The 16,540-nt window shown below is 43.4% G+C and overlaps 1 protein-coding gene across 9 annotated transcripts in view; it reads left to right on the top strand.

The window, feature by feature from the left end:
- The window catches only part of MITF (melanocyte inducing transcription factor), a 279,848-nt gene extending 263,899 nt beyond the window's left edge, over window positions 1–15,949 (top strand). For 5 of the 9 annotated variants that reach the window (XM_040359081.1, XM_040359078.1, XM_040359080.1 and 2 more), the window contains 3 exons: window positions 3,948–3,980; window positions 5,473–5,620; window positions 13,583–15,949. In XM_040359081.1, coding sequence (XP_040215015.1) covers window positions 3,948–3,980; window positions 5,473–5,620; window positions 13,583–13,978 — 577 coding nt within the window. In that variant the 3' untranslated portion in view covers window positions 13,979–15,949. The remainder of the gene's footprint in view (window positions 1–3,947; window positions 3,981–5,472; window positions 5,621–13,582) is intronic. The other 4 variants (XM_040359084.1, XM_040359079.1, XM_040359087.1 and 1 more) reach the window with 1 other exon arrangement.
- Window positions 15,950–16,540: the final 591 nt, after the last annotated feature.

The raw sequence follows: 16,540 nt of genomic DNA, 5'->3' as shown, positions 1-16,540 counted from the left end.
CGCTGTGGAGTACTTGGACGCGTGTGATGGAGCATTGTCCTGCATGAAAATCATGTTTTTCTTGAAGGATGCAGACTTCTTCCTGTACCACTGCTTGAAGAAGGTGTCTTCCAGAAACTGGCAGTAGGACTGGGAGTTGAGCTTGACTCCATCCTCAACCCAAAAAGGCCCCACAAGCTCATCTTTGATGATACCAGCCCAAACCAGTACTCCACCACCACCTTGCTGGCGTCTGAGTCGGACTGGAGCTCTCTGCCCTTTACCAATCCAGCCACGGGCCCATCCATCTGGCCCATCAAGACTCACTCTCATTTCAGCAGTCCATAAAACCTTAGAAAAATCATTCTTGAGATATTTCTTGGCACAGTCTTGACGTTTCAGCTTGTGTATCTTGTTCAGTGGTGGTCGTCTTTCAGCCTTTCTTACCTTGGCCATGTCTCTGAGTATTGCACACCTTGTGCTTTTGGGCACTCCAGTGATGTTGCAGCTCTGAAATATGGCCAAACTGGTGGCAAGTGGCATCTTGGCAGCTGCACGCTTGACTTTTCTCAGTTCATGGGCAGTTATTTTGCGCCTTGGTTTTTCCACACGCTTCTTGCGACCCTGTTGACTATTTTGAATGAAACGCTTGATTGTTCGATGATCACGCTTCAGAAGCTTTGCAATTTTAAGAGTGCTGTATCCCTCTGCAAGATATCTCACTATTTTTGACTTTTCTGAGCCTGTCAAGTCCTTCTTTTGACCCATTTTGCCAAAGGAAAGGAAGTTGACTAATAATTCTGCACACCTGATATAGGGTGTTGATGTCATTAGACCACACACCTTCTCATTACAGAGATGCACATCACCTAATATGCTTAATTGGTAGTAGGCTTTCGAGCCTATACAGCTTGGAGTAAGACAACATGCATAAAGAGGATGATGTGGTCAAAATACTAATTTGCCTAATAATTCTGCACTCCCTGTATAAACACTGTTCAGTATTCCAGGGGATTGCGATACATAATTTTTGATAATGAATTGGTCGGTTTCTCAGGTTTATCAAAAAATACAATAAACATTAAAATATTAAAAAAAACTTTAAAGTGTGACTTTACCACTTTTGGAGTGGGTGTGTTGCCACAGTTATGCCACAGGTGTTATGTTCATTCTTATGGCACACTTACCCTTTACAGTTCCATCTGATGGAATATCTGTGCTCCCCCTTCACCACTGCTGACATCTTCCCCCTGTCTTCTTCCCAGTCTGGCATTCTATTGGACAGCCACTGATGATGTATTGTAACTCCTACACATGCATGCAGGGCCAGCGCTACCACTAGGTGAACTAGGCAGTCGCCTAGGGCGCACTGCCACCTAGGGCGCAGATACGGCCCCTGGGGGGGAGGGGGGGCAAGGGGAAGCATCTGGCAAAAGTGACAAGCCGGCGGGAGAAGCAGGTGAGGGGTGCAGAAATTAGTTCCCGTCCCCTGGAAAACTCGTCCACTTGCTCCTCTCCTCTCCTCCCCCCTCCCCTGTGTGCGGACAGTGCGGGTGATGGCTCAGGAAGTGCAAGTTGCTGTGCAACTGTCTTAGGTGGAAAGGATCTATTCCCCACACTGCTCCGTCCACTCCACCTCCAGCATGCCTACAGATTACCTTAGCTCCACACTCATCCCTTCTCCTGCTCCTCCTGTGTGCTCCGTCTGTGAAGGAGAGGCGGGAAGATTAATAAGAACCAGCCGAGCGACAGCCTCACTGAAAAATTGCTGCATGAGCCAGAGAGCCCCCTGGGGATGTGAGTGAGCACTTTTACTGAGCAGATCCTGCTCCCCCCTCTCTCCCTGACCCCCTCTCTCTCTTCCTTAACCCCTCTCCCTCTCTCCTACCCCCCTCTCTCCCACCAACCCATCTCTCTCTCTCTACCTGAACCCCTCTACCTCTCTCTCCCTGACCCCTCTTCTCCCTCTCTGACCCCTCCTCTCTCTCTCTCCCTGACCCCCCCTCTCTCCCTGACACCCCTCTCTCCCCCTGACCCCCCTCTCTCCCCTGACCCCCCTCTCTCCCCTGACCCCCTCTCCCTCTCCCTGACCCCCCTCTCCCTCTCTCTGACCCCCCTCTCTCCCCTGACCCCCCCCTCTCTCTCTCTCTGTAAACCCCTCTCTATCCCTGACACTCTCTCTCTCTCTCTCTGTAAACCCCTCTCTGTCCCTGACCCACTCTCTCTCTCCCTGACCCCCCTTTTTCTTCTTGAACAACCCACTCTCTCCCTGACCCCCTCTCTTTCCCTGACCCCCTCTCTCCCTCTTCCTAAACCCCCTCCCTCTCTCCCTGACCCCCCCTCTCTCTCCCTGACCCCCTCTGTCTCACTGATCCCCCTCTCTCTCTACCTGAACCCCCTCAGTTTAGGCCGATATGTATTCTTCTACATATTTTTGGAAAAAAAGTGTATATTAATTGGTTTGGGCAAAAGTTATAGCGTCTACAAAATAGGGGATAATTTTTTTACTAATAATGGCGGCGAGCTGCTATTTTTATTGTGACTGCGACATTATGGTGGACACATCGGACACTTTTGATGCTATTTTGGGACCATTGTCATTTATACAGCTATCAGTGCTTTAAAAATGCACTGATTACTGTGTAAATTACACTGACAGGAAAGGGGTTAACCACTAGGGGACGAGGAAGGGGTTAAGTGTGTCCTAGGGAGTGATTCTAACTGTGGGGGGGGGGGGCTGGGCTAGGAGTGACATGACAGTGATCACTGATCCCGATCACAGGGAGCTGTAGATTACTGTCCTGTCACAAGGCCGAACAGGGAAATGACTTGTTTACATAGACATCTCCCCATTCTGCCTCTCCGCAAAACGATCGCGGGTGGCCGGTGAACATCGAGTTCGCGGTTCCCACGGGCATGGTGGCGGAGCTTGCGGCGGCCATGCCTACACAGCGGAATTTTCAAAGCCGTGCTTTGCCCACATGACCCATTCTGCCGATGTATATCTCCTGGCGGCGGTCGGCAAGTGGTTAATGTAATTTTTCGCAGTTTATCTGACATCAAGAGTTATTTTTAACAATCTTACATACCTCTGAGTACCAAACCCCTTTGGGCACCAGGTGAGGTTAGCTGAACTGAGGTGGAGGGTTATTTTTTGGGGCTTTGTTCCTTTTTTTTTTTCTCAAGATGGCTTAACACCTCGAATGCATGAAAGTTTAAACTAAGAATGTATATATAGTTCTTGGTATATACAGTCATGACCAAAAATATTGGCAGATAATGCACCACTTTGCCCAGAAAATTGTTGCAATTACAAATGTTCAGACATTCACATGTTTATTTATTTTGTTTGTATCGGTATGACACAAAAAAGTGGAGAAACAAAAAGCCAAACTGACGCATTCCACGCAAAACTCCAAAAATGGACTGGACATAATTAATGGCGCCCTCAATGTTATATTTGGTAGCACACCCAAATAACTGAAATCAATGGCTTCCTGTAACCATCAATGAGTTTCTTACACCTCTCTACTGGCATTTTGGACCACCTTTCTTTCGCCAACTGCTCCAGGTCTCTCAGATTAGAAAGGTTCCTTTTCCCAACTGCTGTTTTGAGATCTCTCCACACGTGCTCTATAGGATTTAGATCTGGACCCATTGCTGGCCAGTTCAGTATCTCCAGCACTTTATCTTAAACCATTTCTGGGTGCTTTTTGACGTGTGCTTTGGGTCATTGTCCTGCTGTAAGACCCATGACCTCTGAAGAAGACCCAGATTTCTGACACTGGGTCCTACATTGCACCCCAGAATAGTTTAGTAGTCTTCAGATTTTTAGAATGCCATGCACCCAAAACATCAGTAAACCTCCACCATGTTTGACTGTAGGGACTGTATTCTTTTCTTTTTCTGAAAACAGTTGAATGATGGGCTTTACCAAAAAGCTGTAATTTTGTTTCGTCTGTCCACAGCGCATTCTCACAGAAGGATTTTGGCTTCCTTAGGTAAGTTTTGGCAAACTCCAAACTGGATTTTTTATGTTTTTGTGTCAGTAGTGGGGTCCTCCTGGGCAGTGACGGTCTGTCCATTAGGGGCGCCCGGGCACCGCCCCCTCTCTCCAGGCCACCCCCTAGATGGTAATGGATAGATTCATGCATAGCACAAATCTTTCCATGGCCGCTGTGGCCACCCCCTATTCATGCGTCCGTCCCCTTTTGGGTCACCGACGCATGAATTACAGCGGCTCTAATAGACTTCAAAATCGGGTGGGCTTGGGTCACAAAGCATGCAACCTGGAGCCCACCCAGGTGTGTTACAACAGTGAATAAATATTCACTTTTGAAACACTAATGCTCAATCTGGCCAATCAGAAGCGGTTGTGAGACCTGTTTTCGATTGACCGAAACAAGAAGACCCCTGATTGGCTGCCAAGGAGGGAGGAAACAGAAACCGCTGCCATGGAGAGCAGGAGAACAAGAAGCCGCCGGTGTTGGAGAATGGGAGGCCGCCGCCGAGCAGGGGAAAGTCATCAGTGATGGGGTAAGTGCTCTTGACCGACCGACCGACCCGGGGGGTGGCATACTGTTTGCCGCCCCCCCCCAAAAAAATCCCACCAGCCGCCACTGCTCCTGGGTCTCCTACCTTAGCATTCCTTTCCAGGTGGCGCCGTATAGTGCGATTTGACTTAGTTGTACCACGTGTTTAAAGGTCAGCTTGAATTTGTCTGGAAGTTGATTGAGGTTCTTTATTCACCATTCGAACAATCCTTTGTTGCAATCTTTGGTCAGTTTTTCTCTTTCATCCATGTCCAGGGAGATTAACTGCAGTGCCATGGATTGCAAACTTTTTGACAATATTGTACAGGGTGGACACAGGAACTTTAAGATCTCTGGAGATGGATTTGTAACCTTGAGATTGTCCATGCTTTGCTAACATTTTTGTCCTCAAATCTTCAGACAATTCTTTGCTGCTCTTTCTCTTCTCCATGCTCCGTGTGTCACACAGACACATAACAGAAAGGTTGAGTCAATTTTTTTAACATTTTAACTGGTTGCTGGTGTGATTTCTATATTGTCAGCACCTGTTAATTGATACAAGTTTAATTACAAACTACAGGAGCATCACAAACTTGGAATGCAATTATTTCTTACGATTTTTCAGAAGGTGCTAATCATTTTGGTCAGTCCATTTTTGGAGTTTTGCGTGGAATGTGTCAGATTTGATTTCCACTTTTTTTGTATAATACAAATACAGCAAAAGAAATAAACATGAGAATGCCTAAACATTTGTAATTGAAATCTATTTCTGGGCAAAGTGGTGCATTATCTGACAGAAATGCAGGGATGCCAATAGTTTCTGACCATGACTGTAAACGTCTTTTCTTTTTATTATTGGTTGTTGTTGTTGCTGTTTTGTGATATATGAAAATCTACTTTATTAATGAAATAATTTTATAAAATCTAAAATGATTAAACGTGATTGTATCTTGTGTTCCAGAGATATGAGGTGGAACAAGGGAACCATTCTGAAAGCCTCCGTGGATTATATACGTAAACTTCAGAGAGAGCAGCAGAGATCGAAGGAGCTCGAGAACAAACAGAAGAAGCTTGAACATGCCAACAGACACCTGCTGCTCAGAATACAGGTTTGTGTTTTTAACTTTTTGTTTTAAGTATTTTTTTTTTATTATTATCAAACGTCCAAGGAGCTAAACTAGAGCAGTGTCTCTCAACCTTTTTTCAGTCAAGCCAGCCTTTAAAATGATGGACAGTCTAGAGCAGGGGTGGGCAAACTTTTTGACTCGAGGGCCGCAACGGGTTCATATATTGGACCCGGGGGCTGGCCCAAGAGTAGATGGATGGTGTGTATGTGTTAATTAATATAAATTAAATTTAAATTTGTAACATTAAATGTTTAGATTAATTTAAGGTAGAAAAGCATAAAAATAGTTATTTTACAAAACTACAATTGATGGCACAGTGGCTGCATTTGATGGCATGGCACAGTGGTGACAATTGATGACACAGTGGCTGCGTTTGATGGCATGGCACAGTGGCTGCATTTGGCATGGCACAGTGGTGACAATTGATGGCACAGTGATTGCTTTTGATGGCATGGCACAGTGGTGACAATTGATGGGCACGGTGGCTGCGTTTGATGGCATGGCACAGTGGCTGCATTTGGCATGGCACAGTGGTGACAATTGATGGCACAGTGATTGCTTTTGATGGCATGGCACAGTGGTGACAATTGATGGCACAGTGGCTGCGTTTGATGGCATGGCACAGTGGTGACAATTGATGGCACAATGATTGCTTTTGATGGCATGTCACAGTGGTGACAATTGATGGGCACGGTGGTTGCGTTTGATGGCATGGCACAGTGTCTGCATTTGGCATGGCACAGTGGTGACAATTGATGGCACAGTGATTTTAAATTATTCTTTTTGGCCTCTCTTACCATATCCTGCTGTTCGCACGCTGTGTGATCACGTGACCGCTGTGTTATCTGCGGCCTCCGGACAGCTCCTTTCCTGTGTCTCCCCGTGGCAGTGACGTAGGTGGTACCGCCCTATCAGAGCAATTCCACCAATCTCCCAGGGCGAGAGGCGGTCGGAGGCGGAGCTTCCGCAGCCTATCTGCACTCGCCTCGCTCCAGCCCCCTCGAAGCATAGGCCGATCGCGGCACAAGGAGATCGCGGGTGGTCGCCAGATTAAAAGGTCCGCCGGGCCATATAAGGCCCGCTGGCCGTAGTTTGCCCATTTCTGGTCTAGAGGGACTCTTAAAAAATGATGCACAATCTTGAGGCACCCCATTCTAAAATGTAGCGACATCCACACATGTAGGACATCTAACGTTGGGGGTGATTTATTCTTACAAAGCAAATACACCTTTGCACACTGGTACTGACTAGTATTCCAGTGTTTCTCTTCTCCCTCAGTTTGTCTCCCTCGCTCAGTTAATGTGACCCCAGTGCTGATGGAGATAGGTAGGGGAGGGGTAAAAGGATGCTGTGCAGGCACCTGACTTCCTTATGACATCATTGGTTGTAAGAACTCTGGCAGCTAGAAAGTTGTAATTGTGCACAATGAAATCTTGTGATCCACCCGCTGGCTTGTATGCAATTTTTGGACAATTGTTAGGCATTTTGCCAAGGCACCTCTGGAGAAACCCGAAGGCACCCCAGGGTGGGCACCATGGTTAAAAAAGGCTGGACTAGAGAATAGCCAGGCTGCATATTGAAGCTGACCTATAGTCAGAAAAAATGTATATGCTTTAACCACTTCAGCCCCGGAAGGATTTCACCCCTTAAAGGGGTTGTAAAGGTACAATTTTTTTTCCTAAATATCTTCCTTTACCTTAGTGCAGTCCTCCTTCACTTACCTCATCCTTCCATTTTGCTTTTAAATGTCCTTATTTCTTTTGAGAAATCCTCACTTCCTGTTCTTCTGTCTGTAACTCCACACAGTAATGTGAGGCTTTCTCCCTGGTGTGGAGTGTCGTGCTTGCCCCCTCCCTTGGACTACAGGAGAGTCAGGACGCTCTCTACGTTGCAGATAGAGAAAGGAGCTGTGTGTTAGTGGGCGTCCTGACTCCCCAGTAGTCCAAGGGAGGGGACGAGCACAACACTCCACACCAGGGAGAAAGCCTCACATTACTGTGTGGAGTTACAGACAGAAGAACAGGAAGTGAGGATTTCTCAGAAGAAATAAGGACATTTAAAAGCAAAATGGAAGGATGAGGTAAGTGAAGGAGGACTCCACTAAGGGAAAGGAAGCTATTTAGGGGAAAAAAATTGTACCTTTACAACCCCTTTAATGACAAGGCCATTACAGCTCTGTGTCACTGACAATTGTGCACTCGTGCAACATTTTACCAAAACATGTCCTTTTTTTCCCACTAATAGAGCTTTCTTTTGGTGGTATTTGATCACCTTTGCGGTCTTTTTTTTCTGCACTACAATCAAAAAATACAACAATTTTGAAAAAAAAAACAACAACATTTTTTACTCTCTGCTATAATACATATCCCAACCTCATCAGTTTTGGCCGATATGTATTCTGCTACATATTTTTGGTAAAAATAATCGCAATAAGTGTATATTGATTGGTTTGCGCAAAAGTTATAGCGTCTACAAAATAGGGGATAGATTTTTGGGCTTTTTTTTATGTTTTTACTGGTAATGGCGGCGATCTTTGATTTTTAATTGGAGTTGGGACTGTGACATTGTGGCGGACAAATCTGACCCCGTGACACTTTTTGGGGACTATGTTCCCTGGGTGTGTTCTAACTGTGTGGGGGATGGGCTTACTGAGACAGCACAGAGATCGCTGTTCCTGATCACTAGGAACAGCAGATCTCCATGTTTTCCCTGTCAGAATGGGGACCTGCCTTGTTTACATAGGCAGATCCCCGTTCTGCCTCTCTGTGGAGCGATCGCGGTTGGCCGGTGGACATCGCGCCCACAGTATCTATTACACGAAATGACGGACAGGTAAGTCGTTTAGCGCAACCTGCCACAGTATCGGGTCTGTTCTAAAGATTGCAGCCACCCTTCTAAAGATTGGTAAGCTGCAACATATGCTTAAAGCGTACCTAAATCTAAAAAGAAAAATTTAATAATACTTTCAAGTAAAAAAATGTATGAAGGAATAGCACTGGAAAGACTATGACAAAAAATGTAATTTGAAGCCACACCATTGAAAATAGAATACCACTGAAAACTCTTTAATACAATTCTCTAATAAGAGTATTCCGCCAGATACGGTAGTTTAGCTGCTTTCCTTTGGGAAACGATTTTCATATTCAGAGCAATTAATAGTCATTTACATATATTTTACTTCCTCGACTTCACACTTTTTTTTCCTTTCTATCTTTCACTAGGCACCTTGATAATGAGCTCAAGGTGTAATTATCCTAGCTAAATAGTCATAGCATATAACGAGCCTTGGGGCCATGGTGTTAGGTAATGATAATTTTAGCTTGATAAAAAAGCCTACTGATAATGTGTACTGACACGTGTCATCAGTCTTCTGTTATTGTGCACGCCTCCGCCAAAACATTTCACTTAAATGACCTTGACTTAGCCGGTGATTATTCAGAACCCAACATGCTCACAAAATCCAAGGAATGTGAAAGTCTGCAGGTTTATTACATGACCCCTGTACTTTTTTTTATTTATTAACAATAAATAGGGCAAATAACCTTTGAAATAAAAAATTAACAAAGCATATCCTTCTATATATAAGGACATGGTTCCAGATGGCTGCACTTCCAAAAATATTTTTATTGAAGCTTCATATGACAAGTGGTTTGATGGATGGAGCAGGGGACAAAGAGGTAGACGCGTCTACCTCTTTGTCCCCTGCTCCATCTGTCAACCACTTGTCATATGAAGCTTCAATAAAAGGATTTTTGGAAGTGCAGATGGCTGAAACCATTTCTTTATGTTACACAGAATGCAAAATGGGCTAGCAATTAAAAAATTGTGTTTACTGTACCCCGTGTATATGTAGGGGCTTACAACCACTTTAAAGATAATATTTAAACATATTTCTGTGTATGTCAGAACTGATTCTTGGCATAACTACAGTCTTAGCAGACAATGTGACTATTATGTGGCCCCCAAACTGTTTGATCTTCTGAAACCCAGTATGTAGGGCCAACAATGCTACTGAGGATTTCAATGCAGTAGAGGCACCACTGTCAGCCCAAAGAGGAAGCACTAGCATTCGGAATTTTGATATAAATAATGTATAAGCATCACTACAGTCCTGTATTCGATAAGGATTGATATCCAACTGAATAATAGGCTTCATTGTGAATGTGCTATGCATGCTTACATGGCAAAAAGATCTCAGACACATTCAACTCTGGTGAGTCTTTCCTCAGAGTAGAAAAAAGGATGGATGTCAGTCACTTTAAAGATTAATTTAGAGCAATTTATTTGCAGACTGAATAGACGAAGGGAGGGAGGGAGCACAGGATACCTAAAGGTTGCTTGCCAGAACTGGTCTTCTGCATGTCTTTCTAGACCCTCTGTTGTGAATTTCACACAATTTAGAGTAAAGCAAAATTTATTTAATTCTCATATTTCAAGTAAAATGAACACAATTTTTAATATGTCAGGCAACCTCCTACGCAATGAAACCTGGCTGTTCTGGCTGGAATACACACAGCTCCCTGGAGATTAAGGTACTAGTGGTATCTGGATCCGGGTGCTCCAAGACAGGAGAGCTGAGAAGACTCATGTGTGGACAAGACACTCACCAACTCTTTTTGGGAGATAGCTGTAGTTATTTCCCCTAGAGCAGACACATTATTTCTCTAGTAGCCAACATCCTCAGGATTCTTGCTTCTTCCGACCTCTAGGCCAGTGGTCTCCAAACTGTGGCCCAGGGGCCAGATGCAGCCCTTTGGTCTTCCCTTATCTGGCACTTGATGCATTCTTTCTCCCACTGATACCATCGATGGTGCACTATTCCTTCCACTAAAAACCATCGAGGGGGCACTATTCCACCTACTGACACCAATAAAAGAACACTATTCCTCCTACTGACACTAGTGATGGGGCACTTTTCCTCCCACAGACACAATGATAGGACACTATTCTTCCAATGACACCAATGATGGGCACTATTTCTTCCACTGACACCAATAATGGGGCACTATTCCTCCCTCTGACACCATTAATGGGGCACTATTCCTCCCATTGACACCAAGGATGGGGCACTATTCCTTCCGTAGACACCAACAATGGGGCACTATTCCTCCCACTGACACCAATGATAAGGCACTATTCCTTCCATAGACACCAACAATGGGGCACTATTTCTCTCACTGACACCAACAATGGGGCACTATTCCTCCCACTGAAACCAACAATGGGGCACTATTCCTTCTACTGACACCAATGACTGGGCATTATCCACTCCCACTTGCCACAGTCTGGCTCTTCTAAAGCCTGAAGGGTAGTAAACTTTGGAAAGTTTGGCAATCCCTACTCTAGGCCTAAAGGTGTGCATAGAAAGACAGACAGTTAACAGGAACATCGTCCTAAAAGTATTAAATTGTATGGGAATATAAAAAAATAAAAATACATACAAGCTGCCCCCTTCAAAGCCTAAGAACCAAGCGATCACGTGAATGTTAAACACTCAGTTCTGGGGTCCACTCTGAGCACAGAGCAGTAACTTTCAGTCACCGCTCTTGGCTCTACTCCTCCTGTGCAGGAGAGGGGGCAGGAGCCATTGGCTCAGGTTCTTAGGGGCCTATTGAAAGGCTGAGCCAGCTACCTGTAAGGCCTTGTACACACGGCCAGACATGTCCGATGAAAACGGTCCGCGGACCGTTTTCATCGGACATGTCTGCTGGGAGGACAGAGACCGCGGTGACGTATACGACACCGACGTTCTCTGACGCAGAAGTTTAATGCTTCCACGCATGCGTCGAATCAATTCGACGCATGCGCGGGATTTCGGGCCGCTGGGTATACGTCATAACCAGCAGACATGTCCGATGAGTCATACTGACCATCGGACATGTCCGACGGACATGGTTCCAGCGGACAAGTTTCTTAGCATGCTAAGAAACTTTTGTCTGCTGGAAACCTGTCCGCTAGCCCAGGAATCCGGTCCGGTAGGCCCTACACACGGTCGTGTGTACGAGGCCTAAGGCATCTGGATGGATCCTGACATTATTGTTGGCATACACCCAGTCTGGAATAAGTCTGATTCAGGGTCACAGAAGACGTAGATGTCCCACATGAAAAGTATGGCCAAAGAAGCTTTGGCCATATTTTTCTTTTAAGGCCTAAGCTCTGGAGCAAAGACCATGTCAAAGGAAGTGATTCAAGTATATTAACACCTCTACAGCAACCTTTACTAGGCCCCTGAATACTGGTGATTGACTGGGTTATTAAATATTCATAACAAAAACTGTAAATAATCAAGCAAAACTTGCTATAGCATTTGGCGGGGAAAGCAGTAATTTGTTATGAGAAAACACGCTAGGAAAACACGTATAAGGCTGACAGCAGCTTACTGCTTCCTTCAAATCATGCAAAAGTAAAAAAGTAAAAATATTACTCTATATATAAAGTTTTGAAGCCTGTGTTAAATTGCTAAAGAAACAGTTAGGACGCTAAATTATACCATTATTGGTGACTGGGGCGAGAAGCTGCATCCCACTTCTTGGGGAAAAAACAAGCACCCTTGATCACCATCTGACTGAAAAAAGTTGACAAAATCAGCGAAATGGAGGACTTGGTTGCAATGGAGAGAGGCATGAGAGAAAAATTATACTCTGCTGAGTATGCATCTCTAGTACACTAAACCCTATCCAGCATCACTGGTGGAGGGCTAATAACCACAAGAAGGTCAGAGGAGTAGAGTTGATTTCCTCTTTTCCCTCCCCCCCCCCTTTTTCTGTCCCATTATTCCTCCTTTCCACCCTTTATATTGTTTAAAAAAACGCAGGGTAAAGTGACTCCTGGGTGCCGTGCTGACCAGTGTACTCAACTCATGAATAACAGGTTTTCTTGTGCTTGAAATTTACAACTCCACCTGTTCTGTATTGTTGGTTCTGATACAGATTATGTCTCAACGTTGGTCACTGTATGTGTCACCTTTGGATTGTACAAATTTATACTAGTGTGCTGTGAGGCCTCGTACACACAGCCGAGAAACTCGACGGGCAAAACACATCGTTTTGCTCGTCGAGTTCCTTGTGAAGCCGCCGAGGATCTCGGCGAGCCAAATTTTCCCATTCCCGTTGGGGAAAAAGAAGACATGCTTTCTTTTTGGCCCGACGAGATCCTCGGCAGTTTCCTTGTTGAAAAGTGTACACACGACCGGTTTCCTCTGCAAAAAAAAAAACTAAGCAAGCTTCTTGCTGGTTTTTGCCGAGAAACTCGGCCGTGTGTACGAGGCCTCAGACCTCTGTACTATTGCCTGATAAATAAAGAAATGAAAAGCTATAGGGCCCCATCACACGTAGTTATGGCCCTGAAAGGAAACCATATGCATAGACCTTAAGCACCTACTGCCATATGAATGCTCTCATGTAGGTATTTAGCAGCCATTAGAAAGAAGTATAAAGTAGATTCTAGCATTGCCAAACCTCTGTTGACTTTTTCTCCTAATACAAATAGAAGCAGTGTATCTTGATCAGTGCAATTTCAGTAAAACCTTGGGAGCCATACCCAGACCACACACCGTGGGGGTGGTCTTTAATGTTGCTTGCACTAGATCCTTTATTGATGCTCAACATGGCACTTTGTGCAACATGTGTAGTTAGCCACAGGGTGCAATACAAGTCTAGGGCCATGGTCCATTCCTATGGAATCCAGACCTTGCAGACCCCTTTGGGAGTATACCCAACAATTGGGCAGTGCCTAGACCCTATATTGAAACCAGTGTTGTGGACAGTAAGACATTTTCCAACAGATCCACAAAAAATATTTGCTTACGAAAACTGTATATAGCAACACATATTGCCACAACATACTTAAAAAAATGTACATTTTAATTATATATTTAATAGGAAGTTTTACAAAGGGATGTGGTAATCGAGTATGGTTCAATTAATGTTATTTCATACTTTTCAGGAACTGGAGATGCAAGCCAGAGCCCATGGACTCGCCATCATGCCTTCCTCAGGTCTTTGTTCTTCTGATCTGGTAAATCGAGTCATCAAGCAGGAACAAATATTGGACAGTTGCAACCAGGAGGTTTTGCAAAATCACCATGATTTATCTGGCACCAGCACCCTGGATCTCACTGACGGTACCATCACTTTTAGCAACAACCTTAGGAACATTAACGACTCATCCACCACCTACAGCATGCCCACGAAGATGGGCTCCAAACTGGAAGACATATTCATGGACGATACCCTTTCCCCAAGAGTACACGACACACTTCATTCAGTATCTCCGGGTGCCTCCAAAACAAACAGTAGAAGGAGCAGCATAAGCATGGAAGAAAACGACCATCACTGTTAGCATTTTCTCAATATGCTTTCTTATAGACTTCATATCCTGTATTATTTTTTGGAGCGTTAGATTTCTAGATAGCTAATTTTCATAGACGTTTTGCTGCATTTCATCCATAGGCCAGCACTTATACTTTTGTTTTTTGTTTTTTTAATTTTTTAATTTTGTAAAGGTTTTTTTTGTGTATATTATTACTTGCGTTGCCTCCGAAGTATTGTGCACGATCAATACAGTTTTCTACTCATGAACACAATAGATTGTCTTAACTATTTAAAACAAGCATGGGCAACCTAACGGTTTTACGGGTTGATTAACTCCTAGTTGGAGCATAACTGGCTAGACAAAGTCGTGCAGGTCATGCTGGTTCTTGGGGGTTTCTGAACAAAGGGTGAGCCGAAAGGTTGACCATACCTGGTTTAAACCAGTAACATTGCTTCAGAGGCAATGTACCTGTGTGTTTGGGTTGGGTTTGCAATACACCATGTCAATACAGTTTATGGCAATGAATGTACAGAAACCAAATATCTGCATAAGAGTAGATTTCATTGTGCTGCCTTAATTTCATGGTCAAGGGAGGATTGTTTAGAGCTTCTGTTTGTAAAAATGCTTGAAGGAAACCACAGAAGAAAAAATATAGTATGTGCTGCAATAGGTACTTATTATACCAAGGATTTAGGTAGTATTATAAGGAGTGGTGACCATAACTAGTATAACTAGTGTGACCATAACTATATTCTTCCAACTTTGCTTTTTTTTTTTCTTCCTTTATGAAAATATCTCAGGCTTTAATGTTTATTCAGGTTCATCCACTAATCTGACTAGTCATCTGATCCTGTAGAATTTTTGAAAGAACTAACGGAAACTCCATAGAAGCTTTTCGTTGGGCATGAGAGTCTTTGGGAATCTAATCCAAATTGGCTTTTCCATTGACTAGTTAAAGGCCAACATATATTCCAACCACAAAAACTATTTATTCCCACCTTAGCCATAAAGAGTGGAAAGACTGATTACTTGTTCGATATCCAAAATTTCTCATATTTTTTGCCAGATAATTAAGACATTTCCATCGTTTTAAGACCCTATATGCTGCCCTTTCCTTTAAATTAAAGAATATTTAGTTATTCAGCCCAACTTAAATTCTTCTTCAACCTTCTTTATCGATGTCACACCTAGCTCAATAATAACCGTACCCTAACAAAGAAGAGGCATTATCCCGGTAATAATAACACCACTGATGTTTTTTATTTTCTGTATTTATTTTCTCCTTTAAATATGTGCTAAATGTCCTAGTCACACATAACGGAAGGAAAAACAACAGACTTCTATTTGAGGGGATTCTTGCAGGAACACTTTCAAATTGGTGGTTAAATAATCCTGAATTTAGAAGTGTTGTCTCTGGCAGCCAATCGAATGTTGCTTTTTTGTTTTCCCATTTAGGCTTCACAGTGCAAACTAACAGCCCATTGGCTGATAAGGGTGGAATTACAATGTTCCTTCTTGAATATGTATCCTCAGTGGAGCTTTCATCTGTCTCAGTACATGTCAAACTCAATTTGATGTTTGTGCAATAATTACTGCCTTAATGAAAAATGAATGGAGAGGCTAAAGATGATATGTTGTCATGTACTAGTGGTTCTCTCATTTGTTGCAATGCACTTTGGTGTGAAATAATTTAACTTTATGTAAAATAAATGTAGGTATGCAATAAGCAGACATGGGCTGCCTTTAGCAATAAATGAGTACATTGGCACGCTCAAATTAGTAGACTTTGCATAACTAATTGTGCAGCCATGGATGCTACACTGTCTGCTATCACATGCACAATTTTTACTTTGCAAGGGAATTTACACTCATCTTAGTGAATAAGTGGAAGGTTTACTGACTTTTTTCATCCAATCATGTGCAAACAAAATTATTTATTTGTTTTCCTTGCCCAAGATTGGGTATTCCTGTCAAATAAATTTCCAACATTATCACAAAGGTAAGTCAAAATTCCCTTGCAAAATCAAGATTCACTTTGCAAAACAAACAGGCTTTACACCTTTAGTAAATCAGCCACAATGTGTTCAAAGGCAGGTAATCGATCCCTAGTGGTATTAGTAACATGGTCACAAAAAACAAAGGCAGAGGGTGCAGATTCAAGTGTAGTATAGGTAGCTCTTTATTCAAATAAAAAACAGCAGAATGAGCAATTGTATCATGAAGCAATAGCTCAAGCCTGTCAGCCGCAACATGGTCAGAGGTTATCCATGCATCTCTAGCCTAAAGTCTCCAATGTTTCTGCTTCTATAAATGGTGTCAGGCTGGGTTTAAAAGCTACAAGTGTATGCGCAGGCTCTGCTTCATACTAACCCACAGATGATCTCATGCCCATCAAAAGACTTTGTTCACTTCTTTGCTTTCAGTTGGCGCTACACATAGGAGCAGTACTCAACAGTGCACTCTGTGCACAAGACACGCAGTATTCGGGGGTTCTTATTTATTGTAAAATACGATCAGTTTATTTTAACAAAACAATAAAAATGAGAATATATCAATTGATACAATATTAAATTAAAAATAGACCATACA

The sequence above is a fragment of the Rana temporaria genome, chromosome 7, assembly GCF_905171775.1.
Source record: "Rana temporaria chromosome 7, aRanTem1.1, whole genome shotgun sequence".
NCBI classification, from domain to species: domain Eukaryota; kingdom Metazoa; phylum Chordata; class Amphibia; order Anura; family Ranidae; genus Rana; species Rana temporaria.
Note: the sequence above shows the minus strand (reverse complement) of the source record. Positions and strands in the feature narration are given on the sequence as shown.